This window comes from Trachypithecus francoisi, unplaced genomic scaffold (genome assembly GCF_009764315.1).
Source record: "Trachypithecus francoisi isolate TF-2019V2 unplaced genomic scaffold, Tfra_2.0 Lachesis_group8, whole genome shotgun sequence".
Taxonomy (NCBI): domain Eukaryota; kingdom Metazoa; phylum Chordata; class Mammalia; order Primates; family Cercopithecidae; genus Trachypithecus; species Trachypithecus francoisi.
The window spans coordinates 56,277,166-56,303,590 of record NW_022681473.1 but is presented as its reverse complement, the minus strand read 5'-3'; the positions used below and the strand labels follow the sequence as shown (position 1 = coordinate 56,303,590).

Here is a 26,425-nt window from a genome sequence, read left to right as displayed (position 1 = left end):
TCCGAAGTTGGCTCTGTTGAAAGCAGAGAGGCTCTTTCCATGTGCTGCAGGCTGTGCTTACCATCATACGTCACATATGGGACCTGGAACCCTCTAGCACTGTTCCCTTCATTGGATTTAAACTGAATCCACAGCTTCTTTGACCTGGAGGTGAAGGCAATGGGGCGTTCGTAGGTCTGGCAGGTTTCGTATGTTGTCACAGAATTGGATGAAGCTGCCAAGGGAAGTTGGAGAGGGGTGGGGTTTAAGACTCATCACTGATTCTGCATACAGTTGATGCTCATCTTTCTAAACACTCAAACCGTACAATAAATTATGCTCAAGAGCTCTTCAGGCCCAGCTGAGCTAGCATAAGTCAAAGGTCCTGGAAACAGAGTAGATTCAGCTGGTAATTGTGGACCCCCAGGGGAGGCCACGCCAGAAAGACCTGGGGCTTGGTAAGCAGCAGCAGCCCAGACTGTACCATTCACTGTAGGAGCTGGGTGAGGGCCTCCCATTCCAGAACTGACCTGTTGTCATCTAATCATCATCACCACCATTGGCTGCCTAAGACCAGGCAGTGTGCTAGGCAATTTATGGGCTTTGTCTCATTTAATCTTCTGAAAACCACAGAAAGTTGGTGCAACTGTTGCCTTTTTAATAGAGAGATAACATACTTGCCCAGGGTCATATAGCCAGTATGTGGTAAAACAAGGATTTAAATCTATACTTAACTTCAGACATTTTAACCACTAATAGGGAGAGCAAACGATATAGTGGCTTCATGTGTCGTCGTCATTCTTTTTGTTTGTTTGTTTTTTGAGACAAGGTCTGGCTCTGTCAACCAGGCTGGAGTGCAGTGGCATGAACACGGCTCACTGCATCCTCCACCTCCCGGTCTTAAACGATTCGCCCACCTCAGCCTCCCGAGCAGCTGGGACCACAGGCGTGCACCATCATGCCCAGCTAATTTTTTAAAAAAATTTTTGTAGAGACAGGGTCTCACCTAGGCTGGTCACAAACTCCTGGGCTCAAGCAATTCTCCTGCCTCGGCCTCCTCCCTCAGCCTGGGATTACAGGTGTGAGCCACTGTGCCTGGCCTACTACTCTAAGTGTTTCACAACTATGAACTCCTTTAGTCCTTATAATAACCCTATAAGGTAGCAACTGTTATTAACCCCATTTTTAACAGATGAGAAGACTGACGTGCAGAAAGATTCAGAATGTGTGTCCGAGATCATAGAACTAATAAGAGGTGGAACTGGGACAGAGATCCAGGCAGTCTGGCTGCAGAGCCCCTCATTACACTGCCCGTAAGCCGTGTTGATAGCCGTCTTCCTTTGTCGACACTGGACCATGAATCAGGATAGGAGGACAGGTCCCCACCTGGCCAGGCTCAGTCAGTCCCCAAGCCATCAGTTGCAACTCAGTATGAGGCCTTGTCTGGGGCCAATACTGCATGATCCTCACTGGCTCTCTGGGTCCTTGTGGAAGAGGGTCCAAAACATCCCACTGAGCACAGAGGGGAAGACTGACCTGCAGGGTCACTACCTCTGGGGTCCAGCAAGACGTTTCAGTGTGTGGCTTTCATTTTAATTTTGTTTCTCACCAACTCTATAAACTCATGTTCACCTCTGCTCTAATATGGAGGTGACGTTCTAGGCCTGCTCCTCACATTGAAAGCCTGGGGAGCAGGTCATCAGGCTTCCCAGCTAGCCTGAGAAAGGGAGGGAGGCAGGGAGTGAGACGCACAGGTTTTCCGCATCACCAGATAGTCTCCACAGTCGTCCTCTATGGGCAGGAAGATCTCAGGAACCACGATCAGGATGCGGCGCTTGGGGGGTGGGTTGATGGTCCACGTACACTCGGTGTTGGCTGGGTAATTGCCTGGGTAGTTTGGAGATTCAATGTATCCAGTGAAATCTCCCAGCTCCCCTCCACATCTTCTGTCTGGAAAAGGAGATGCCCTGAATTATGGCACGACACTGTCGTCTCTGTCCTGACCACCGCTAGCTTGCTGAGCCCTGCAGCATCCCTGTTGCCACCCAGGAATGGGGCATGAAAATGACACCATCTGGGAATGAGTCTGTCCTATAACACTCAGGGCCCCCTGTGGGAGCCAAACCATTAAACTCCCCACAAGGAGTCTACCCCTCTGAGTTCCCGAGGCACCGTTTTCTCGTTAGCCTGAAAGCGTTCACGGTCAGGGCAGGTGTTTGTGAACAAAAGGATAAATTTAGCTTTCAGTATTGTATTTACCAAGTCCAAGTGTCAGAGGAACCCATGAGACAGAACTTCTAGGTCTCTCAAACTAGGGGGAACAGAGCTCATTGCTCTGTAGAGACTATCTGACCCTTTTTCAAAGAACTTTGATGAAGACAGACATACATTTTTCACTTTTCTCTCTGGTTAAGACCACATCTTATTTTTTATTCATCTCTAATTTTTTAAAAAAATTATTATTTTTGAGATGAGGTCTCTCTCTGTTGCCCAGGCTGGAGTGCAGTGGTGCGATTATGGCTCACTGTGCCCCTGACCTCCTGGGCTCAAGCCTCCCAAGAAGCTGGGACCATATGCAGGTACCATCATGCCTGGCTAATTTTTTTTTCTTCATTTTTTTGTAGAGACAAGGTCTATGTTGCCCAGTCTGGTCTTGAACACATAGGCTCAAGCTATCCCGGCCTTGTCCTCCCAAAGTGCTAGGACTACAGGCATGAGCCACTGTACCCAACCCACTTTTTATGTTTAAGGAAGGAAGAAAATTCTAATTAGCTATCAGTAGGTACAGGCCATGCTGGATACTTATGTCTGGCACCAAAGGCAGAGGCTGCACATGCATGCACAGACCCCTCCCTCACCCACAGCACCCAGCTGCATCTTCATTCATCTAATCCCACTCATCCCAGAAATGTCACCCAAAGCTCTGAGAGCTCAGAAATGAGAAAGACACAGTCTTTACTCTCAAGGAGCTCATTATTTAATACTGTCAGGTAAATCTGTGCAAGAGAAGATGTTGAAGGGATTACTTTTTCCATCTCTAGTTACAACTGGGATTTATTATTACTAGAAAAAAAACAAATAGGCTTTTCTTCTTGGAAGAAAAGAGGAGGAAGGGGGAGCCATGGGGCAGAGAATTGCCTTCAGTCCTGAAGGGCTGCCCTAGGAACTGTGCCATAAGGCTCCCATGGGGCCAACCAAGGGCCAGGTGGTGGAAGACAAGGGAACATTCATCTTGTTCTAACACTGTGAGCTTTCCAAAGTCCAATCCACCAACAAGCTAGGATATCATGAGGTAGCGAGCTTCCTGTCATAGCAGGTATTCAAGAAGAGACTAGATGGAAGGCCACTTATAAAGATGTTGTTAAAAGGACTTCCTTGCAATAGAAAACCAGGTGACCTTTCAATCATAAAGTTCAAATGATTTACTGCCCCCCTCAGTCCCAAGCTCCTCTGGTTTAGTGGGGGCCTCTTTGCTTCTCTGATTGCTGTCTTAAAGATTAGCTGGGATTTACTTTTGGCCTTTACTGGAGAGTTTTTGTTGTAATTTTGGTTATAAATGATGGCTTAAAAAAAAAAGCCTAGACAGCAAGTCCTTAAATGATTTGCTTCCCCTTCCTATAAAACACTAACCGGTCTCCTCAGCATCTATCCGAGGCTTTGCCTCCTGGTCTGCCTGAGACTCCCTTCAGCACATTCTAGCCTGAGATCCAGGGGTCTCCTCCCAAAAGGCCTTTTGCTTTCCTCCATCTGTGCTTCCCCCAGCTGCTCTCTCAAACATAAGGCTCTTTCTCCTGCTCTTTCCCCATCGTCTCCATCAAAACCTTCTCACACCCTCCAGAAGCCTTTCCTTATCTCTCGAGACAGAGTCAATTGCTCCTTCCTCTGCAGTCTCACTGACTGAGGTCCCTGCAGGGTCAGCGATGCTGATTTATTCTGCTTGATACCAACCAAGTCCTGGCAGAATGCTGGGCACATAACAGGTCCTCAGGCAATGCATGCTGAGCAAGGGTGGACTGAAATTATGCTCCAGGGAGGAAATTAAGGTAAGTACAGCTTGTACGTGTGCCTGAGAAAGTAGCCAGGATCAATAAAGATGAGTCGTTCTGCACAGTCAGGCCCTGCTCTCTCTCCACGCTGGTCTGCATGGCTGTGAGCTGGGCTCATAACATCTATGTGGTTCTGAGTGAACCTGGGACCTCTGCCCCATGCCCCCTGCTCTGAGTTGGACCCAGACACATATCTTCTTAGCCAGAACTGTGAAAAGCCTTAGAGAGAGAGACCTACTTTTACACTGGGTTATGTTTGTGGAGCCATCAAAGTCAGTCGTAGTATTTCCTGGGCAAGAAACACAATTATCTTTTCCAAATTCAGGCTGGTATGTTCCTGCTGGGCAACGAATACATCGGTGAGTAGTGGTGTTGTAGAAATGTCCAGGTGAACATTGAACTGTGGGGCAAGGGAGGGTGAAAAGAATGAAAAAAGGAAAGATTATTTTAATCAAATGCAGCACAAAGATTTTAAAGTTTGTGAAATACATGTTTATGTGCAAATGAAGTAGGGCTTTCCTACCAATCTGGGGCTAATCAACACTTAATCCCTAAATAGGAGTTTGGATGGGGCTCATGAAACAGAGAAATCCAGAGGGACAAGATATGTGTGTATCTCCAAAGAGTTTCTGGAGAGTCAGGCATCAGTGATCAATGATCACAACTCCAGTCTTCATGCAGAGCACATCTGTGAGTATGGGGGCAGGCGGTTGCAGAACTGAGTTGGGTTTAGAGTTGGGCTCCCTGAGAAAAGGCAGCTGGAGTGGGGTTCTGGAGAAGGGATACTGAGGGGATGCTCTAGGTCAGGGCACTGAGATGGAGGAGGGCTAGAGGAAGGAACCAGGGGAACCTTTGTACCAACTAGCTCATCAGTGCCTGATCATCCCTTGTCAGCCTGTCCAAAGGGGCTAAGGTGGCTGGAGGACAGCTTGTCCAGTGAGTTCCTGTGCCCCCTGCACATCCTGCAGGGGCAAGTGGAGCTGGGACCCCCAGCCACTGGGGCACTACATCAGGCTGGGCTTGATTGGAGCCTCACCAGACTCCCATGATACTTAGAAGGGAAATCCAGTCCTAGAAAAAGGCAAGCTACCAAGTGCTCACCTCTGGTTTCACAGTCCTGAAAAGAAGTAGCTCCCTGATGTTTGGTGGGAAGGCCTCCTCCACAGGGGAAGCAGGAAGTTCGGCCAGCTTCAGGCTGGAACGTGCCTAGGGCACAGAGCTGGCAAGGTGCAAAGCCATCTGCAGAATATTCACCAGGTTGACACAGACCTGGAAGGACCAATAGCCTTACATTAGCAAGGCCCCCAGGCAGACCCTTGCCCCCAACTCTCCAGATGAGATCAACTTCAGTCCAACCTGTCACCCCGTGCTGACCACAGTTCCCACCTCAGTCAGAGAGCACACAGTCAACGCTGCAGTGCTTCTGACCCGTAGTCAATGGCACATGAGTGCCTGCTGTTTACACACAGGGCTACACAGCACAGTGCAAAGATGGAAACCAGTAAGTCAAGTGTCAACTGCTTCCAAAGTAGTTCTCAGGCTTAGGTCTACACGCTGCCTAAGCATCCCCTGCAAGGCAGGAGAGAGAGTTCTCTGCTCTGGAACCAATTTGGCAATTAGATCTAGAAGTACCCCTTTACCTAGCTGATTACATCCTAGTGATATAAAGAGTGATCCGGACTGGGCTTGACGGCTCATGCCTGTAATCTCAACACTTTGGGAGGCTGAGGCAGGAGAATCACTTGAGCCTAGGAGCTCAAGACCAGCCTGGGCAACATGGCGAAATCCCCTCTGTACAAACATTTAAAAATTAGCTAGACATAGAGGCACATGTCTGTAGTCCCATCTACTCTGGGACTGAGTCAGGAGGATCACTTGAGCCCAGGAGTTCCAGGCTGCATTGAGCCATATTTGCTCCACGGCACTCCAGCCTGGGTGATCCAGCACAACCTTGTCTCAAAAAAAAAAAAGTGACCCAAAGAGTGTCCCCTGTTTTAACAATAATATTTACTAAGTTAGATCTTACACATGTTACACCTGGGACAAGAAACACAACCATAAACAAACAAAAGGATTTCTAAAAGCACCTGTGCCTCAGGAATTAGTCATTGGCAAGATGCTATCAAAGTCTGCTATCTCTTATATTCTTAATCTTCTCCCCTCTATTAATCATAGTGGTCTTATTTTCCCCCATAAGTTATAGATATGATAGCATTTCAAGAGCACACACCCTTGGGAGGAGCCTGGAATGTGTCAGACCTGGGTTCTGATTCCACATTCTCCACTTGGCTGTGTGACCTTAAAAGAGTCACTTTAGCCTCGTGGAGTTGTAATGATTATATGAATTATGAATAAATCATATAATATACTTAGCATAATGCCTGGCATAGGTGAATATTCAATACATTCTAGCTATAATAATCATTATTACTAATATTCTTATTGCTGTCTTTTTTTTTTTTTTTTTTTTTTGAGACAGGATCTCTGTTGCCTAAGCTGGAGTGCAGTGGCACAATCACAGCTTACTGCAGCTTGACCTCCTGGGCTTAATAACTATCCCTGCACCTCAGCCACCTAAGTAGCTGGGATTACCATGTGCCACCACCCCCAGCTAATTTTTTTTTTTTTAATTTTTTCTACAAATGAGGTCTCACTATGTTGCCCAGGCTGGTCTTTAGGGTTAGGGTTAGCCACCTGAGCTCAAGTGATCCTGAACCCAAAGTACTAGGGTTACAGGTATGAGCCACCATGCCTAGCCTAAATTTTTCTTAATAAGGTCACGTAGGCTGGGTGCAGTGGCTCACGCCTGTAATCCCAACACTTTGGGAGGCCGAGGCGGGTGGATCACCTGAGGTCAGGAGTTTGAGACCAGCCTGGCCCACATGGCAAAACCCCGTCTCTGCTGAAAATATAAAAATTAGCAGGGCATGGTTGCATGCACCTGTAATCCCAGCTTCTTGGGAGACTGAGGCACGAGAATCACTTGAACCCGGGAGGTGGAGGTTGCAGTGAGCCGAGATCGCACCACAGCACTCCAGCCTTGGTGACAGAGACTCTATCTCAAGAAAATATAATAATAATAATAATGTCACATAAAAGGGTAAGTACATGCTGAAATGTCCCCCCTTATCAACCTTGCAGTTAGTTTTGGAGTTTTATAACAGGCCAAAGATATGATAGTCACACAGTCAATATGAAGATTTGATTTTTAAGCCAGAAACAACCTTGCAGTTGAGTCTGGAGTTATTTAGGTGGGAAATAAAGCTGAGGCTGGGAGTCACTCCAAGGACAGCTGTGGGAGCAGCACAGGGGGTCTTCACTCTGTCGTGGCCATCAGATACAAATCACCATTCAGATCACACTTGCCACTGGAGCCCAAAGAGTGTCAATACAGCCAGCCCTTCTCCCATTTAATAAAAGGAAGACATTTAATAATAAAATAAATAGGAAAGCCCACAGAGCTTGAGATTGACTTCAAAGTTAACATTTTGTAAGAGATAATTAAAAGCTCTTCACAGAGGAGGTCCCAGTTTTAACAAAATAAATGGATATATTTGTTTTAAATAAAAAAGCTATGAATTTGAGACCAAAGCTAGAGAAAAACCCAGACCTCCTCTCTTCATTTTAACACTTTCAAAACAGTACCTATAGATAGGGAAATCACTCAGGTTTCAGGTGTATATATTTCCAGTGAATAAAGCACGCAGTTGCAACACTTACACTCTTCTGCTAGTGTATTCTACCCCGTCTTCATTTATTTGCTCGAATGAGTATCTGCCCAGCATGGATCAGGCACTGACCTAGGCACTGGTGAGCCAAAGATGAATCGAGCCAGCATGGTCCCTACTTGTAGGAAGCCCCAGGTGAGTGTGCATTGTCTGGAGTCCTTGAGATGCCTTCTGTCTAAACAATGACATCAGAGATGGGAGGAGTAGGAAGGAACAGACAACATCCTTACCTCCACATTCAGACATATTCCAAGCTTCTGGGGTCTTCAGGGCCCAAGAATTTCCTGGTCTTGGGCATGGTTCACAAGTAATTTGTCCTTCCTCATTTTGGAAGGTTCCGTTTGGACATAAAATGCAGCGTTCTTGTGCTCCATCATAATAGGTCCCAGCCCTGCAACTGACTAGCCAAAAGGGAAACAATCTGGTCAGTGTGAACACAAAGGCCAAGGAAGGATGATGTGAGTTCTAGAGATGAAGGCAAATAGATGGCACTGACCACACCACCCACCGCATGCAAACTCACTGAATACACAGTGTGCACAGCCTCAGTTCTCTCTGCACACCTCTGCACAGCATGATACTTATTGCCCTGTAAGAGGGGTTTGCAGGTCTGTCTCTCCCCAGACTATGAGCTCCTTGAGAACAGGGATCACAGGGGTTCTAATTATTTTTGTAGCACAAGCACTTGATGGTTGAAGAGAGATTTTAAAAAATCCTGGATCTCCCTACTTCACAGGGCTGTTGGAATAATTATAGAGGTGAAAATCATTCACTGAACATAGGTCTAGTCCTGGAAGAACAGAGTCTTATTAATTCTGCTTGGTGGCATCCTGAAAGGTGTCCTAGAGGAGATCACATTTGTGTCAGGCCTTGAAGGATGAATAGGATCTTCGCAGGTGGGAAAGGGGGCAGGTTCTAAAAGTTCATGCGTTAAATCAGGAGGAGAGGAAAGAAAAGGTTGGGAACAGACTTCAAAAGTTCTTGAGTGCCAGGCATTTGGATTTTATTCTCACAGGTAAAGGAATCATTGAAAGGACAGGAGCCAGGTGTGGTGGTTTGTGCCTGTGGTCCTAGCTACTGGGGAGGCTAAGATGGAATCTCCTGAGCCTAGGAATTTGAGTCCAGCCTTGGCAACATAGTGAGAATGAGACCCCTTCTCTAAAAAAGAAAAAAGAAAAGAAAGGAGAGGAAGATACCAGAAGCTGTGTTTTGAAAAGCTCATTCTCTGGTGGCCAGCTGGGATGGGTAGTGATCTCAAGACTCTTACAAAATAGCACACTTCAGGTTCATAATAAATAATACAATGGGCTATGCGCAGTGGCTCACACCTATGATCCCAGCACTTTAGAAGGCTGAGGTGGGTGGATCACCTGAGGTCAGAAGTTCCAGACCAGCTTGGCCAACATGGAGAAACCCCGTCTCTACTGAAAACAAAACAAAAGCAGAAAAATTAGCTGGGTGTGGTGGCGCACACCTGTAATCCCAGCTACTTGGGAGGCAAGGCAGGAGAATTGCTTGAACTCTGCAATTGCAGAGGTTGCAGTGGGCCAAGATGGTGCCACTGCACTCCAGCCTGGGTGACAGAGTGAGACTCTGTCTCAAAGAAAAAAAAAATCAATACAACAAAGCGTAAACGCTGGTAAATAAGGAAATTCATAAACGTTGCTTCTGATTCTATTTCTAGTACTGTTAAACGTAGATTTGTACCTTATTTTAGGCTATGAATATGAAGCAAACTTACCAAATTTGGCTCCCTACTATTCAAACATCATCAACAGAGTCATCAAAGTAGCATTTCTAATGACTAACATTTGTTGAGTACTTATATCAGACACCATGCCAAAAGCTCTACGTATAGTATCTCATTTATTCCTCAACACAGCCCTAAGGATTTAGGTGCTATTATTAGCACCATTTTATAGAAACAGAGACTTAGGGAGGTTAATAATTTGGCCAAAGTCCCACAGCTAATTTGTGAAATACTCCTATGGCACTGTAAGATCAAGAGCTTCGAGTTTAAAAGGGAAAAAAGTTACTTAACAAAAGGGCAGATGTAAGTGCAGTTGCAGACTTTATCAAGGATTTTCTATGGGGCTAGGAGAGTTTGACTGGAACAAACATTCTCTATATGTAAGCTGCCAAGAAATAGAAAAAATTACGTGATAAAGTTAACTATTATAGCTCTCCAGTGTCTGTAATGAGGGAAATCGGTTTTCATCCTATTCTACAAGTGTAATTTGTATATATACTCTTAGGGTTAAACATGGCAAAGGTCTCTATTATAAGAAATAAAAGTGTCTTTTCATTATTCATTCCATAATCTTAAATCAGACTTTTGGATCATGGTAAGCTAAAATATGCCACATTTTAAATATTATTTCTACAATTCAGTGTAACCAATCAATAAAGTGTATCCTAATATCTAAATCTTAAACTCTTATATTTCTTGGATTTTCTTTTACAATATTAATGTATCATTTAAATGCAATATATATATATATATATATATATATATAAATGCATTATATATATATATATATATATATATATGCGCAATTATATATATATTTTGAGACGGAGTTTCGCTCTTGTTGCCCAAGCTGGAGTTCAATGGCATGATCTTGGCTTATTGCAACCTCCGCCTCCCGGGTTCAAACAATTCTCCTACCTCAGCTTCCCGAGAAGCTGGGATTACAGGTGCACACCACCATGCCTGGCTAGTTTTTTGTATTTTTCATAGAAACAGAGTTTTGCCATGCCAGCCTGGCTGGTCTCGAACTCCTGACTTCAGGTGATCCACCTGCCTCAGCCTCTCAAAGTGCTGGGATTATAGGCATTAGCCACCACAGCTGACCACAATTTTATATTTTTAAAAAATTAAAAGTGAACAAATTCTTGTTTTATTGGCAAACAATATTATAATGAGGCTGATGGTAAACAAAGTGTAATTCCAGACTTCTTCTCTAAATGCAACCCTACTGGATTATGGTTTCCATATCACTCTGGTTCCAGCCCATCTCTCATGTAAAGCTGGGCTGAATTCTGTACTAGGAAGTCACGTTTTATCCTGTGTCCCACTTGACTCTTTCAGTGTCTGTAGTGGGCCAGTGAATCAGAGAATAACTCCTTCATGGCTCTAAGGAGCCTGCCTGTCATGAAGACTGGCAGAAAGCAGGTAAAACCAAGGCTGTCCAGAGCCCCTCTGCTCAGCCATCTCTATTTGAAGAAGAGCTGTTTTCATAATACTCACCCATGGAAGGGAAAGTGCCCATATGGTGACAATGATTCCAACAGCCCCGTTAATCATGACTTAGAGTCACATCACCATGGTCTGTTCCATCATGGTTCCTCTGGCAGAAAACAGATGCCCTCAGCAGGTGGACACCACCAGGCCTGGTTCTCACTGAGCTGGGGACCAGGACAGGCTCCTGCTGCTTTGCTGTCCCCTGCTCCTGAGAACTCTTTCAACCTCCACAGCCTTTGCAAGATGACCTTTAGAGAGACCTCACAATATCCCACCTCTGTGCCATTTCTCAACTGCTGGAAGAGCTGAGAAACCCCTCAGGCTGCCCTGTGGAAAAGAGGGCACCAGTTCTTTTTCCTCACAATGAAAGGCCCACTTCACATAAACAAACTCATATTGTCAGTCACAATTTCCATTTTCCTTCCAGAGAGAAAGGCCTGCAGAAATAATTCATGCCAAGCACCTCCCAAATATATTTGATTCTTTCACAAGGTAAAAATGAGTTAAACACTAAAAGGTGACTCTGAAATATCATGAAGGGATGCCTGAAAACAGCTCTTTGCAAATGTGCTGAGAATCTGGCCTGTGGAGACCTCAATCACATGTTCCAGTGGCTTCTCTCTTCTCCTTCAGCAGCCAGCTTGTTTTGCTGCCCAGGACAAAGGAGTCAATTGCCCCCAGAACACTTCACTATCACAGCAAAGCTTTTGTCTGCCTTCAGTGACCATTAAAATCTCATTCTCAAATCCCACACAGCTGTTTTCTCTCCTTCTTTCAAAAGATATGAGAAAGCTTTTCTGATGCAAAAGGGACAGACCAGCAGGATGAGGATTAATGGCGACAAAGAGGCCTCAAGCCTTGGCCTCTTTTCAGCACTGTGGCCTTTGAGTATTTCAGGCTATGGACAAACACTATGGTCTCTATGTGGCTCAGATGATGAACCTAATAAAAGGGGTCACCCTCTAGCATTGGACTGTTTTCTTAAGAATCACGCCTTGACTTCTGAAGAAGAGCCACAAGCAGCCTACACAGATTCCCAGGGTGCCCCAGGGCTGCTGCTTTGTCTGGGTTCAGAGGCGCTGATGCCCCAGGCAGCGCTGGCCTCAGGATCCTGGTTTGAGCTCTCTTTAAATGACTGCCCCCAAGATAACAGGGGACAGTGCTTTCTTGGACTGAGAGATTGATTTTTCATTGTCCAGGTTTTTGACCTGTGCTCAGGTTTGCTCTTTTAAAACATTCCTATAGTTAGGGCAGAGAAATGAGCCCAGCTTGACACGCCTTCTTCCTTATTGGGTTCCCAAATGCCCACTGTTCTTTTCATGCCTAGTTAACTGGAGTTGAAATTTCACTTCTTTTAGAGTGCCTCTTTTGCCCTCAATTTAAATATTTCTCCAAAGATTTGCCCTTTGCCCTCTTTTAATGTTATCTACTATCCTTGGGATTTCATCTGTTGTCCCTGTGAAGATTCATTTACTCATTCATTCAATAAGTACTTATTGAGCACTCATTATGTGCTGAGTACCATTCTAGGAGCTGGAGACACAGCAGAGAAGACAGACATGACCCTGTTCTAATGGGGTTCTCAGGGAAGTAAATAAATGAACAATAAATCTCAATGAGCAAACAAATATGTAATCAAATGCAAGTAGTGGTATGATGAAGAAAAGGAAAACAGGGTAAGAGGACAAAGAAGGGGTAGGGAGTTTGTATGTATGCTATTTTAGAAGTGTGGCCAAGAAAGGCCTTTCTGAACAGAGACCAGAATAAAATGTAGGAAATAGGCTGGGCGCTGTGGCTCACACATGTAATCCCAGCACATTGGGAGGCTGAGGCAGGAGGACTGCTTGAGCCCAGAGTTCAAGACCATCTTGGAAAATATAGTGAGACCTTGTCTCTCCAAAATCACCTTAAAAAGTTAGCTGAGCGTGGTAGTGCACGCCAGTGGGAGGATAGCTTGAGCCCAGGAGGTGGAGGTTGCAATGAGCCAAAATCACACCACTGCACTCCAGCCTGGGTGACAGAGCAAGACCCTGTTTAAAAAACAAAGACCAAAACAAAACAAAACAAAACCAAAAAAAAGGAAATAGCCTTGCAATGATATTGCCTAATAGCAAGAAGGGCAGTATAGTAGGAACACAGCCTAAGGGGGCAGGGCAATAAGAGATGAACTTTAAAAAGCAAGCAAGGGCCAGATCACGCGGGTGCTTAAAAGCCATGGTAAGGAAATTAGAACTTACTCCAAGTATGTTGGAGGTTTGAAATGGGGGAGTGACACAATCTGATTTATGTTTTTCTTTTCTTTTTTCTTTTTTCTTTTTTCCCTGGAGACAGGGTTGCACTCTGTCACCCAGGCTGGAGTGCAGTGGAGTGATCATGGCTCACTGCAGCCTCGACCTCCTGGGCTCAAGTGATCTCCCACCTCAGCCTCCTGAGTAGCTGGAACTACAGGCTTGCACCACCATGCCCAGCTAGTTTTTTAACTTTCTGTAGAGATGGGGTCTCCTGGGCTCAAGCGGTCCTCTGTCTCGGCATCCCAAAGTGAGCCACTGTACCCAGCCTAATTTATGTTTTTAAGAGATGTCCTGGCTGCTGTGTGGAGAACAGATGAAGGCCAGGCAAGGCTGAGAGAACAATTCAGAGCCTGGTACAACAGACTGGGCAAGAGATGATGGTGGCTTGAAATAGAGCAGTAACAATAACGGAGGAGGAGAAAACTGGTCGGATAAAGGAAATTACCTGAAGGCAGAGCTGACAGGATTTGCACATGGACTGGATGAGGAACATGACATAAAGGGAGAGATCAAGATGACTCAGGCTTTCGACTTGAGCAACTGGGTGAGGAGAGGTGCCCCTTACTGAGATGCTGGTTTGGGAGGGAGGATGCTGGTTTGATTTGATTTGATGCTTGGGAGGATAAGAAGCTTTCTTTGGAAACACTGAGTTTGAGATGCCAGTTGGCCATCCAAGTGCACATACTAAGAAGGCACGGATTCTACTGGTGGTCTCTGAGGCGGAATACTACACCTCAGGGGTTGACAAGATGATCCACCGGTGGGAGCACGTTTCTACACCCATGCCTACGAATTTTCACCTAAAATAAGAAACAAACGAAGCTCCCCTGGTTTAGAATATGGTGTAAGAGCAACCTCTCAGCCAGTCTCCATCTCTGTGAGGCACAAGACACATGTGAAGAGCCAGGGTCGCCAAGAGAAGCACTGGCACCCACAACTCAGGCGCAAGGCACTGACTGACTCTCGCCTCTCAATACATACAGAACAGTTACAGCTTAGCTATGCCTGGGTAATGAGATGTCCTGACCTGTATTATCGTGTTTTAACTAAACTAACCATCACAAAATAGAAAGCAGCTTTGATGGATTCCTGGAAAGAACACCCGACCGAAGGGCGTAAACATGACGCGCGCCCATGCGCACCACAGGAGTGTCCGCGGGCGCATCTTCTGCTCCTAGCACAGCAGCCACCCGTGTCCGCACCACAGGAGAAGGCCCGCGGCATCTTCTCCTAGCACAGCAGCCACCCGTGTCCGCACCACAGGAGAAGGCCCGCGGCATCTTCTCCTAGCACAGCAGCCACCCGTGTCCGCACCACAGGAGAAGGCCCGCGGCATCTTCTTCTAGCACAGCAGCCACCCATGCCCGCACCACAGGAGAGGACCCGCGGGCGCATCTTCTGCTCCTAGCACAGCAGCCACCCGTGTCCACAGTGGAGCGGGTGTTTCCCATCCAAGACCCCCAGTGGGTGCCTGGAACCTCGGAGAGTACCACACCCTATATACACTAGGGGTTTTCCTATGTGTGCTTATTCATGATAAAGTTTCATTTATAAATTAGGCACAGCAAGAGATTAACAATAATAATAAAATAAAACAATTATCACAACATACTATAATAAAAAGTTATGTGAATGTGGTCTCTCAAAATATCCTATAGTACCGTACCCTTCTTGTGATCTGTCAGTCTGATAACTGAGATGACTACTATGTGACTAACACGCAGGATAAAGGGAGGATTCATATCCCAGGCAGGATGGAGCAGGACAACACGAGATTTCATCATGCCACTCTGAAGAGTGGGCAATTTAAAACTTACAAATTGTTTATTTCTGGAATTTTCCATTTGATATTCTTGGACCATGGTTGACCCAGGTAACTGAAACCACAGAAAGCAAAACTGCCTATAAGGGGGCATTAGTGTATTAGCTCTTTGTCAAACTACATCATGAGACATAAACAGTTACAATTTAATCCGATCTGTCAAGAGTTCACCTAAAGCACTAGCAATGGTCAAAAAGACGATATGACAAGTGGATTTGCGACCACCACTGTCAATAATGAACCTTGCCCAATTGTAAAGATTCTACCTTAAGATGCTAGCCAGTTATTTTTAAATGTGTTTATTTAATCTTTATCTTGTTCTGTCTTCTGTGATGAATGCAGTGTACTAGCCAATAGTGTAAGTATATAGTTTATAAACAAGTCAACATCCATATATGTTTTACTTGGAGAGAGAGAGTGTGTGTGTGCATTCTTAAATGTTCAACATCTCTGGGACAAAGGCGCTGGAGAGGGCAGTTTCAGAGTTGCCAGCATGTGGTGGCATTTAAAGCTATGGCACTAGGTAAGGTCACCAAGGAGAGTGTGAAGACAGAGGAGGGGACAAAGGATTCAGCCCTAGGATAATCAGAAAGTAGGGGAGGAACTGGAACCAGCATTGAAAATGAAAAGGGGGTATGGAGCCAGTGAGGTATGGAGAAGCAGAAGTGTGTTGTGTCTGAAACCCACAGGAAGAAACTGTTTCCAGGAGAGGGAGTGATGAGTGGAGAGAATGCCTCAATGAGGAGTGAGCAAAGGCAACTGGATTCAGCATCACAGAGGTGGTCAGGAACCTTGGAAAAAGTTTCTGTGGAGAGGTTAGGCATGAAAATCAGACTGAAGAGAAATGGGAGGTAAGGAGGCAAAGACAGTATGACTATGGCTCCTTCAAAGAGTTTCGTTCTACACAGAATGGGGGACACAGAAATGAGGCAGTAGCTATAGAGATGCGTGAAGTCAGTGGGGGGTTTGTTTGGTTTTTAAGACATGAGATGGGTTTGTGTGATGTTGGAAATGATCTAGCAGAGGAGAAGAATTCTGAGATGGGAGGGGTCAATGGGGACAACAGCAGGGGCAATATTTTTAAGAAGTTGAGAGAGGACAGGCTCCAGCTTGAGTGGAAGATACAGGCGTGGCCTTAGAGACATGGGCTGTCCATCCATTTTAACAGGAGACAGGTCTGAGCCTGTATGGACAGACTCAGGATTAGGCAAGTTAGGCTGGGCACGAAGAGAAGAAGTTGTTTCGCTGGACTCCCAGACACCCATGGACACCTCTGCCTAGAAATCTTGTTGCCTAAGAAGCACTTCTCTCCCTGGCCTCTGGCTTTACTCCTCTTATAGAAGCATCTCTATTCTCCCAGTCAACAAGGCTCCAAATCACAGCTCTCCCTGGCTTCTCTCCTCACTGCCCTGTCACTCAGTGGCAGCATCCTACAGCTGTGTCCCTTCTCTCTATCCCCTTGGCACAAATGTCCCTTAGATCTTCACTATCTCTTATTTGGATTGCTGCAGTAACCTTCCAAGATTCCCTCTGACTTTCTGTCCCTCCCTGCCTCCACTCTTTCCATTCTACCATCAGATGCACCTTTCTATAATCTTTCTGATTGCTTCACTCCCTGGCTCAAAAACCTCCTTGCCTTGCCTTCCTGCACTCCTTTCAGTTTCTCTGACTCAATACTCAGGCTTTAGCCTCCTTTTATGTATCTTTTTTCATTCTTTCTCATGCTCTCTCAAGAACCTATTTTTTCCTGCTTCTCCTATAAATCTCTTTTGATTATTTCTTCCCCAGTGATCACATTCATTTCATCATTCAACCAACTTCCTGTCTTTTTCTCAGTGCCTCCTGCATATGAAACAGGGCAGGGTGAGATGAGGGATGTATGGGAAGCAAGTGCCAGGATCACAGGCCACATCAGAATCCTCTGAGCTCAGCCCACCTCTTTCCTCTTCTCAGTCCCCAATCCGTGTCATCCCCAAATGCTGCTCGTTTTTCCTCGTAAATATTTCTCTAACCCATTGCTGTTTCTCTATCTAGGACCTGCATGTTCTCAATATCGCATAGGCAACACATTCAAAAGCCCCCAGATTGGTCTTTCTGCCTCTAATTCTACTCCCTTCAGTATAGTCAGAGAGATCTTTCTAGAATACACATATGACCTGGACACTTCCTGAGTAAATGGCAACATGTCACCTAGAGATAAAGTTGAGGCTCCTTAACAACATATCCAAGGTCTCCATGAGTTGGCCATGTCCTCCCATTAGCCCAGTTGTCCACCACATTCTACCTGGTACTCCAGGTTTAGTGACACTGACATGTCCATAATCGCCTGTGCGTACCTTGCTCTTCCTCATTTCCCAAGGCTGTTCCTTGGGCTGAATACTCCTCCCCACTTAGCCATCATCTATGCATCCTTCAAAACTCTACGTAGGCTTTCTCTTTTTGGGGAAGGCATTTCTGACCCTTCCCTGGAGGGTTAAGTGTGACCCAATGGATGGTATCTTACTTACCTAGGCCTCCTCAGCACTCCCCACAGAGTTGGTACATGGAGGGCTATGCATATGAGTAAAGCATGAGTAAGATGATCCCAGGGCACAGGCTGAACCCAGGAGAGGTGAGGACATTCAAATTCAGAAGAATATAGACTCGTGGCCAGGTCCAGTAGCTCACACCTGTAATCCCAGTACTTTTGGAGGCTGAAGCAGGTGGATCACTTGAGGTCAGGAGTTTGAGATCAGCCTGGACAACATGGTGAAACCCGTTTCTACTAAAAATACAAAAATTAGCCAGGTGTGGTGGCAGGCACCTGTAATCCCAGCTACTCAGGAGGCTGAGGCAGGAGAATCGCTTGAACCTGGGAGGCAGAGGTTGCAGTGAGCTGAGATTGTGCCACTGAATCCAGCCTGGGTGATAAGAGCAAGACTGTCTCCAGAAAAAAGGAAGAAAGAATAGACTCAAATCAGATCTGGATTTCAATCCTGCCTCTGCAACACTTACTTGCTGGGTGACGTTGTGGAAAATGCTTGTCATCCTGTGTCTCAAGTTTCTTTATGTGTAAAAAGGGATGAGTTAATACAGACTTGGGATGAGGATTAAATGAGATAATATAGGTAAAGTACTTAACACAGGGCTGAACACAGTGTCAGTGTTCAATGCATGTCAACATTTTACTCAATCATGTTTTTAAAACTTTTTTAATTAAAAGAATTTCCTATTCAGTCTGTGTGTTAAATATTGGTCAAATACTGGTCTATAGTGCTAATACAGATTTTATATTTTCCTCAGTTTAAACAAGAAAGGAAATCTCTGCCTGATCATTTCCAAATCATTTCTCAATTTTGAAAGAATTCAGAATAGAATATCTGAGCCACGCACAGAGGCTCACGCCTGTGATCCCAGCTACTCGAAGGCTGAGGTGGGAGGATCACTTGAACCCAGAAGTTCAAGACCAGCCTGAGCAACATAGCAAGACCCCGTCTCTAAAAAATATAATAATAATAATCTTAAAGAAGAAGAAAATGCCCAGCTCCTTCCTGCCTTAGGCCCTTTGGATTTGCTGATCCTCCCCCATCATGGAGCTCCCCCACACCCCCCAGGCCCCACCATCAGCATGTTGCACGCCAGCTGCTCCCCCTCACTTAGGCCTTAGTGCTTGACCACTTGCTCCTAGTCACTTGCTCCGAGAGCCTTCCCTGGCTACCCTATGGAGAGTAATCCTCCCTCCAATCCTCTCTGTTTTATTCTCGTCATAGCACTTAAGCTTTTGAAATGATCGCTTTACTTTTTAATTTCTGTTTTCCTCTGTTACAGTGTGAACTTCATGAGAATAGGCTCTTTGATTATTATGTTCTTAATTGCTTCATCCCAAGCACACAGAGTAGACAGAATGGTACTCGATTAATACTAGTTGAATTAATTTTTCTCAGTTGCTGCAGAGGAACAGCAGTAAGCTGTTACAAACGGAATTAAATGTTCCTAGTCTCTCAAGAACCCAGGCACCCCAGTTTGCCAGTTGTCTGGATTGTTTCTTCTAAAAATCGCAGCAAGTTTTAAAAACAACCAAATACAGTATATATACATACACACACACATACATACATATATATATATATACACACACACATGCATACACACATATATATTATCCATTGTATTTCTTAAATAATGTATCTTTTAGCTGGTATTATGAAAGTACAATAGCTAGACGTTCATGTCATATAGTTAATTTTCTTTAGACATGAAGAACTTTATGAAGTACTGTAGAGCTTAAGAAATTTGTTCCTTGGAGACTATAATCATTTTTTTGCCATCTTGCTAAAATTGATCACAGATGGTACAAAGGTCATTTGGAGAGCAGGCTGTCCCCAAAGTCCCCAAATGCCAAATTAATGAGACTTTACTATATAAAATAACAATAAGAAAGAAAATATACAATTGGTCAGAAGTGATTATTTTCTCTGGTGTAAGTTGGGACTTTAAAATTTATTTTTTAATGATATTCAAAGGATAAACAGTTCAACGTAAAAATAGGCAAAGAATATAGATGTTCTCAGAAGAAGGAATCCAAATGACCACAGGCATAAGACAGCGTGCTTAGTCTTACTAATAAAGAAAACCAAGTTAAAATGATGATTCTTTTTCTGCTTATCAGATTTGCAAAAATGAAAAGGATCAATGATAAATAATCCATGTTAGCAAAGATGTAGGGCTATAAACACTCCAATGTTGGAAGCAACATGCATTGGTATGATCTTTTGGGAAAGTAATTTGGCAGTATCTATTAAAGTTTTAAATATAGAAGTTCTTTGAGTTGGCCATTGTACTTTGACAAGTCTATCCTTCAGAAATATTGGCCATGTGTACAAAGAATGATATTCACTGAGCACTATTCGCAATAGAAAAATTAGCAATAACTTCTATGTTCACCAATAGGGGTAGGGCTAATCAGTACTGGTGTCTTCAAACAAATACAGCCTGGGAAGCTGTAAAAGAAATGAGGTTGCTCTTCTATCATGTTAGAGAGATGTTCTTGATCTACACTACAGTTAAAAACAACACATAGCACTATTCAAATTGTATTGATATTTGTTTTTTATTTTGTTAAGATAGGCTCTTGGTTTGCCACCTAGGCTGCAGTGCAGTGACACAATCATAGCTCACTGCAGCCTCAAACTCCTGGGCTCAGATGATCCTCCCGCCTTAGACTCCTGAGTAGCTGGGTCTACAGGTGCCACCAACCAACATAGTGAGACAGAGACAGAGTCTCACTATGTTGCCCAAACTAATATTGAACTCCTGGCCTAAAGTGATCCTCCCACTTCGGCCTCCCAAAGTGCTGGGATTACAGATGTGAGCCACTGCACCCAGCCTATTTAATATGTGTATATATATATAATATATATAATATATATATATGTTTATTCATACGTAAACCTATAGTCAATTTTCAACACAGTAGCCAAACTTATCTTTTGAAAACACGTCAGTTACTCCTCTGCTCAAAGCCCGCCACTGGCTTCCTTTCTCATCAGATTCGGGATCAGGGTCCTCCCTGGTTTTGAGTTCCCTCTGCTACTGCTCTGCCCTTGCTGTCCCTCCCTGACTGTCTCAGCTCTCATCCTTCTGGCCTTCCTTCCAGTACCTTGGGGTTTTCCTATTTGTTGTTCCGTTTGCCTGAAACTCTCTTGCCCCAGATATCTCCATAGCTTGCTTCTTACTGTCCTTTGGGTCTCTGCCCAAATGACACTTTGCAATGAGGCCTTCTCTGACCACAGTCTGCAGTTTGGGGGAGTAGGCTCCTCATCTCTCACCCCTCACCTCGGCCTGGCACTTTCCATTCCACTTCCCTGCAAGCCTGCTTTCCATATCCCTATCGCCCTCTGCTACATGATAGTAGTATCTTTCCTTGTTTATTGGTTGGTTGTCTACCTTCTTCCTCTAAAATTGTAAACTCTGTGAGGGCTGAGATGTTTGCTTGTTTCTTTATTGCTGGATTCCTGGTATCTAGAATGGTACCTGGCACACAGTTGGTGCTCAATAAATATTTATTGAATGAATATATAAAATGTCCTTTTTATATGTGCATAAAAACAGTTATGGAAAAATAACACAGCAAACTATAACAGGGATTACTGCTGGGGAGTTGGATTAGGGAGCTGTGGAGAAATTTTTTTTTTTTTTTTGAGATGGAGTCTCGCTCTGTCGTCCAGGCTGCAGTGCAGTGGCGTGATCTCAGCTCACTGCAAGCTCCGCCTCCTGGGTTCACGCCATTCTCCTGCCTCAGCCTCCTGAGTAGCTGGGACTACAGGTGCCTGCCACCATGCCCGGCTAGCTTTTTGGATTTTTTTAGTAGAGACGGGGTTTCACCGTGTTAGCCAGGATGGTCTTGATCTCCTGACCTCGTGATCCACCCGTCTCGGCCTCCCAAAGCGCTGGGATTACAGGCGTGAGCCACCGCGCCAGGTGAGAAAACTTTTATCTTTACTGTATACATTTCTGTGCCATTTGAAACATGCACTACTTTCGTAATTGAAAACTAAATTTAAAATATTTAAAAAGATAAACATAACATATTTTTAAAAAATAAACATCTCTCCTGGAAGGAGAGATGGAAGTGACTCCATTTTTTTTGGAGCTTTTTTCTGCAGATACTAAAAATCATTTCTTTTTTTTTTTTTTTGAAACGGAGTCTCACTCTGTCGCCCAGGCTGGAGTGCAGTGGCGCGATCTCGGCTCACTGCAACCTCCAACTCCCTGGTTCAAGGGATTCTCCTGCCTCAGCCTCCCAAGTAGCTGGGAATATAGGCACGCGCCACCATGCCCCGCTAATTTTTTGCATTTTTTAGTAGAGGTGGGGTTTCACCATGTTGGCCAGGATGGTCTCAATCTCCTGACCTCGTGATCTGCCCACCTTGGCCTCCCAAAGTGCTGGGATTACAGGTGTGAGCCACCGCGCCCAGCCCCGAGTATCTTTCGTAGGCTGTTGTGGTCATGAAGCCCCTGTTAAGTAACTCCTGCTCCTTATCCTTGGGCCTTTACTCCCCAGGAACATACCCATGGTAGTATTAGTGATACCCTCACTGGGAGCCAGTCCATGCAGCCCTTGACATAGGTTTTCTTGACTTCTTAACTGGTCACAAAGACTCCTTGGCCAGTCTGCGAGACCTCACCCCAACAGCATAGCAGACGGGGGAGGGGTGCAGTGGAACCCTGAGAGGCCAGGAGGGCCCTGACAGTTTCTGCAACTCATCCTGGAAAGCAGGGCAGCCATAGCCAACTCTCACCACTATTTTAGTATGGAAACTGGAACTCTTAGAATTTTAAATGGGAACAGATCAACCAGCTGGACTGTTTTTACTTTTTTTCCCCTCTTTGTTTCTTTTTAAGAGAATCAGCTAGAATGAAAGTCAAGACTATCTGGAAACCAGACCCTTGCAGACAGTTCCACTTGATTTTGCACTTGATTTTCACTAAGTTTTCGCAAAGCAACAAATTTGAGCTGTGGGGCTAAGGCTGACAATTCTCTGGACCAAGTGCCCCTGGATTCAGCTTGGCTTATTTAGAAACACACATTCTTACTCCTTAGCTAAGCTTTATTGCTTAGGCCTCATGATTCTTTTTTTTTTTTTTTTTTGAGACGCAGTCTCGCTCTGCCGCCCGGGCTGGAGTGCAGTGGCCGGATCTCAGCTCACTGCAAGCTCCGCCTCCCGGGTTCACGCCATTCTCCTGCCTCAGCCTCCAGAGTAGCTGGGACTACAGGCGCCCGCCACCACGCCCGGCTAGTTTTTTGTATTTTTTTTAGTAGAGACGGGGTTTCACCGTGTTAGCCAGGATGGTCTCGATCTCCTGACCTCGTGATCCGCCCGTCTCGGCCTCCCAAAGTGCTGGGATTACAGGCTTGAGCCACCGCGCCCGGCCAGGCCTCATGATTCTACTGATACTTTGGAAAAGGACATCAGTTTATCCTGGAGAAATCTAGTTACTGAAATTCACCTGGCTTGGGACCAGAGCACAGGCTTTGGAATCAGAACATCAGTGTGATCTTGAGCAAGAGAACTTAGCCCTCTAAGCTTCAGCTGTTAAATGCAGTTAGTAATACCTACCTGGGAAGGTTACTGTTAGGATTAATTGAGATAATGCAGACATGAGACTTACTGTTACGCTTATGACAGATAAGAACTGAATACATCATTATCATTTTTACTGTAAAGTGAGACCCAATTTTTCCCATCTAAGACTTTTCAGATAAAATCTCCCATAATTGCCCAGAAGAGTCCCTTGTGACAAATTTCTAAACTGACCATTGTAGAACCTCGTGTCCTGGACCCTCTTGCTAGCTTTATCAGAGAGACAGAACTGATGCTGCTCAGGTGCCAGGTCTCAAATTTAATTCAGAAATACCACCACCAACACAACCCATACAATGGAACTGACACTATTAGGAGCCCTGGGCTGAGGCTCTGGGGTCTCGTAGGGCAGCCAAGCAGCCCCCTAGCTTTGCCTGTGCACAGAACTACGGACAGGAGCTTATTCATTGCCATAGTTGGCCAAGCCAGAGGAAGACCATAAGAGTAGCTGTGATGACAGAGTGTGGAGAAGGCTCGAGGGTGCCTTACCCCTGCAGTTCTGCCCCAGCCAGGGAAGGCTGCCGTCCCTCAGACCTGTAAAGGGCAACACCCCTCTTCTCATCAACCTTGCCACTTCTTTCCTGTTCCTCAAGGCAACAAACATTTTAGTGCCCACCACAAGCCAGATACTATGCCAGGCGCTGAGGACAGAGAGGTGAATGAGATCAGTCTCACTCCAGGGAGCTCTGGGCCTAGCAGGGACGACAGACACAAACGCGACAGTTACTAGGAAACAGAGGGCTGCCCGGAGTGTTCTCTAAAGAGAGCCCTGAGAAGGGAGGATGGGCCAGACTTGCTTTTGGTTACCCTGAGTGTTTATGGAGCCCAAGGCTGTTCTGTTAGCAAGAATGTCCCAGGCCACTCACCACATTGGTTTTCTACATGACCCTGGCCCACTCCACAGGACTCTGCCTGGCGTTCAGATGTTCTGGGAGGCTTTTTAGCCACGTCGAGGTTCATGCCCGAGAGCTGGAGGTGAAACTGCTCCCTGTGGACAGCCTTTCTGAGCGTGCGGATGGCTTTCCGGAGCCGCTTCTCGATTCGCTTTACAATGCAGCTCAGGTCACAAGAAGCTACAGAAACAAGAGGGACAGCAGTGCGGGAGAGGTCAGGCTGCAGCGTGTGACAATGGCCAGATCAACCGCAGGCCCTACCAACACCCGAGCTCCCTATGGACTGAATGGGGAGAAACCTGGAGGGGGCACCTAGCAGGCTGGGCAGCATTGGATTCAAATGGAAATTTGTGGATCAAAATGGTAGTTTTGGGTTTTTATGAAGCAGAGAAAATCATCAGGTTCCAAATCAATTCAGTTTAGTTTCAGGGTGAAAAAAACAGGAGATACTTCAGTGTTTGCATTATTTTCCCCCAAGAATGATAAGAAGTGAAAGGCAAAGAAATAAGGAGCAAGCCGTGAGAAGCCTGGCAATGTAGACTGTTTTCAAACCAACCTGTCACCTCCTTTTGGTTAGTTTCAAGCTCAAACTCAGCAGTGATAAACATTTCCTTAGAGGCGCTTGGTCGGCCAGGGGCTCCTGGGACTTGCTTGCCAGAGCTGCATGTAAGGTTTACGTAGCGGAAGCTCTCTTTTACTGAGCTGTGCTTCTCTGTATGAAGAAACAAAATTATCGGAAGCCAAATCCTGGCAAAGCACTCAGCTGAACATTTGCTAGAGCTCAGTAAACATTTCATTAAAACAACTCTCATGGGACTAAGTGATTATCTCCAGATGCCAAGACACTGCAAGCCCTCAACTTGGAGCACAATGACATTTTAATTTTGAAGACCTAGTATTGCCTCCTATATAACTTTACAATTTAGCTCTTGAAAATTCTTTTCATGAATAAATGCTAGATGTTCCCAACTAGCCACATATGTGGGACACAAGAACCGGGGGCTGTCTTGCATTCTTTACTGACGGTTTGCTAGCGTGTGCTTACTTCTCACAGTTGGTTTGCATAAAGCTGGATGTGCCGAGCAGGGGCTGAGGCTTCAAATAAGGAATGAGCACAAGAGTGAACCAACTACTGCTTTCAGGCAAACTGACCTTGGAAGTCATTCTAACCCGAAGGGAAAGCTGGAACGCCCGTCAGCAGTGATGTCTCATTTTTAAATAACCAGGAGCAATAAATGGCACAAAGCATCAACAGAACCAAACAATATCATGAAGGCATCTAGGATAAGAGTGGAAGTATTGCATAAGACAGGGCTTTGCACATCCTTCTTCCTGACTTGACTGTCTCCCCTCTCACCATGGTTTCCAGTGACTCTGTTAACCCTCACCAAAGAGCAGGTCCACATATCAACCACTCCATGAATTTGTCTCTATTTCAGAATCTTTATTGAAATGAAGTATTACCTCTATCAGATTCTTCTTTAACATTACAAGGACATTCAAGCCATAGGTCAACAGGGGCCACAGGAAGGAGACAAATTTATTTCTTCTCTATATTTTTCCCCTAAAGATTTATCTTACCTTTTCCAAAGGGTAACTTCAAATCTTAAACTGAACAGATTCTCATTTTAAATCTTTTTCCCTTTCAATGTTCCATATGTATTTTTTTAACTTTCCATTTTGAAATAAGTAGATTTCTGGAAAAGTTGCTAAGATAGTATAGAGTTCTCACATAACCTTCACTCAGTCTCCCCTAACGTTAACATCATACATTTATCAAAGCTAAGACATTAACACTAGTACAATCTCATTAAGTAAACTACAGGCCAAGTCTATTTTTATCAGTTTATTTATTTTATTTCATTTTACTGAGATAGGGTCTTGCTCTGTCGCCCAGGCTGGAGTACAGTGGTGTCAACACAGCTCACTGCAGCCTCCAATTCCTGGGCTCAAGTGATCCGCCCGCCTTGGCCTCCTGAGTAGCTGGGACTACAGGCATGAACACTAGGCCTGGCTAATCTTTTTGTAGTTTTCATAGAGATGGGGTTTTGCCATGTTGCCCAGGCTGGTCCCGAACCCCTGAGCTCAAGCAATCTGCCTGCCTTGGCCTCCCAAAGTGCTGAGATTACAGGTATGAGGCACCACGACTGGTTCAAATCTATTTTTAAACAATGCTCCCTCCCTCCACTCCTGAGATTTAAAAGTATAAATGCTCACTATGGTTAATTTGGAAAATGCAGAAAAAAAATTAAAATTACCCATCATCCTCCCACCCAGATGTAACCACTACTAAATGATA

At 45.1% G+C, this 26,425-nt stretch overlaps 1 protein-coding gene across 9 annotated transcripts in view; it reads right to left on the bottom strand.

Moving 5' to 3' along the window:
• The window catches only part of SCUBE2 (signal peptide, CUB domain and EGF like domain containing 2), a 74,042-nt gene that overhangs the window by 6,494 nt on the left and 41,123 nt on the right, over positions 1-26,425 (bottom strand). For 6 of the 9 annotated variants that reach the window (XM_033207626.1, XM_033207628.1, XM_033207627.1 and 3 more), the window contains 7 exons: positions 24,683-24,838; positions 24,100-24,306; positions 7,984-8,154; positions 5,127-5,294; positions 4,264-4,425; positions 1,732-1,929; positions 62-214 (listed from right to left, as the gene is read on the bottom strand). In XM_033207626.1, the coding sequence (XP_033063517.1) occupies positions 62-214; positions 1,732-1,929; positions 4,264-4,425; positions 5,127-5,294; positions 7,984-8,154; positions 24,100-24,306; positions 24,683-24,838 (1,215 nt within the window). The remainder of the gene's footprint in view (positions 1-61; positions 215-1,731; positions 1,930-4,263; positions 4,426-5,126; positions 5,295-7,983; positions 8,155-24,099; positions 24,307-24,682; positions 24,839-26,425) is intronic. The other 3 variants (XM_033207630.1, XM_033207634.1, XM_033207633.1) reach the window with 2 other exon arrangements.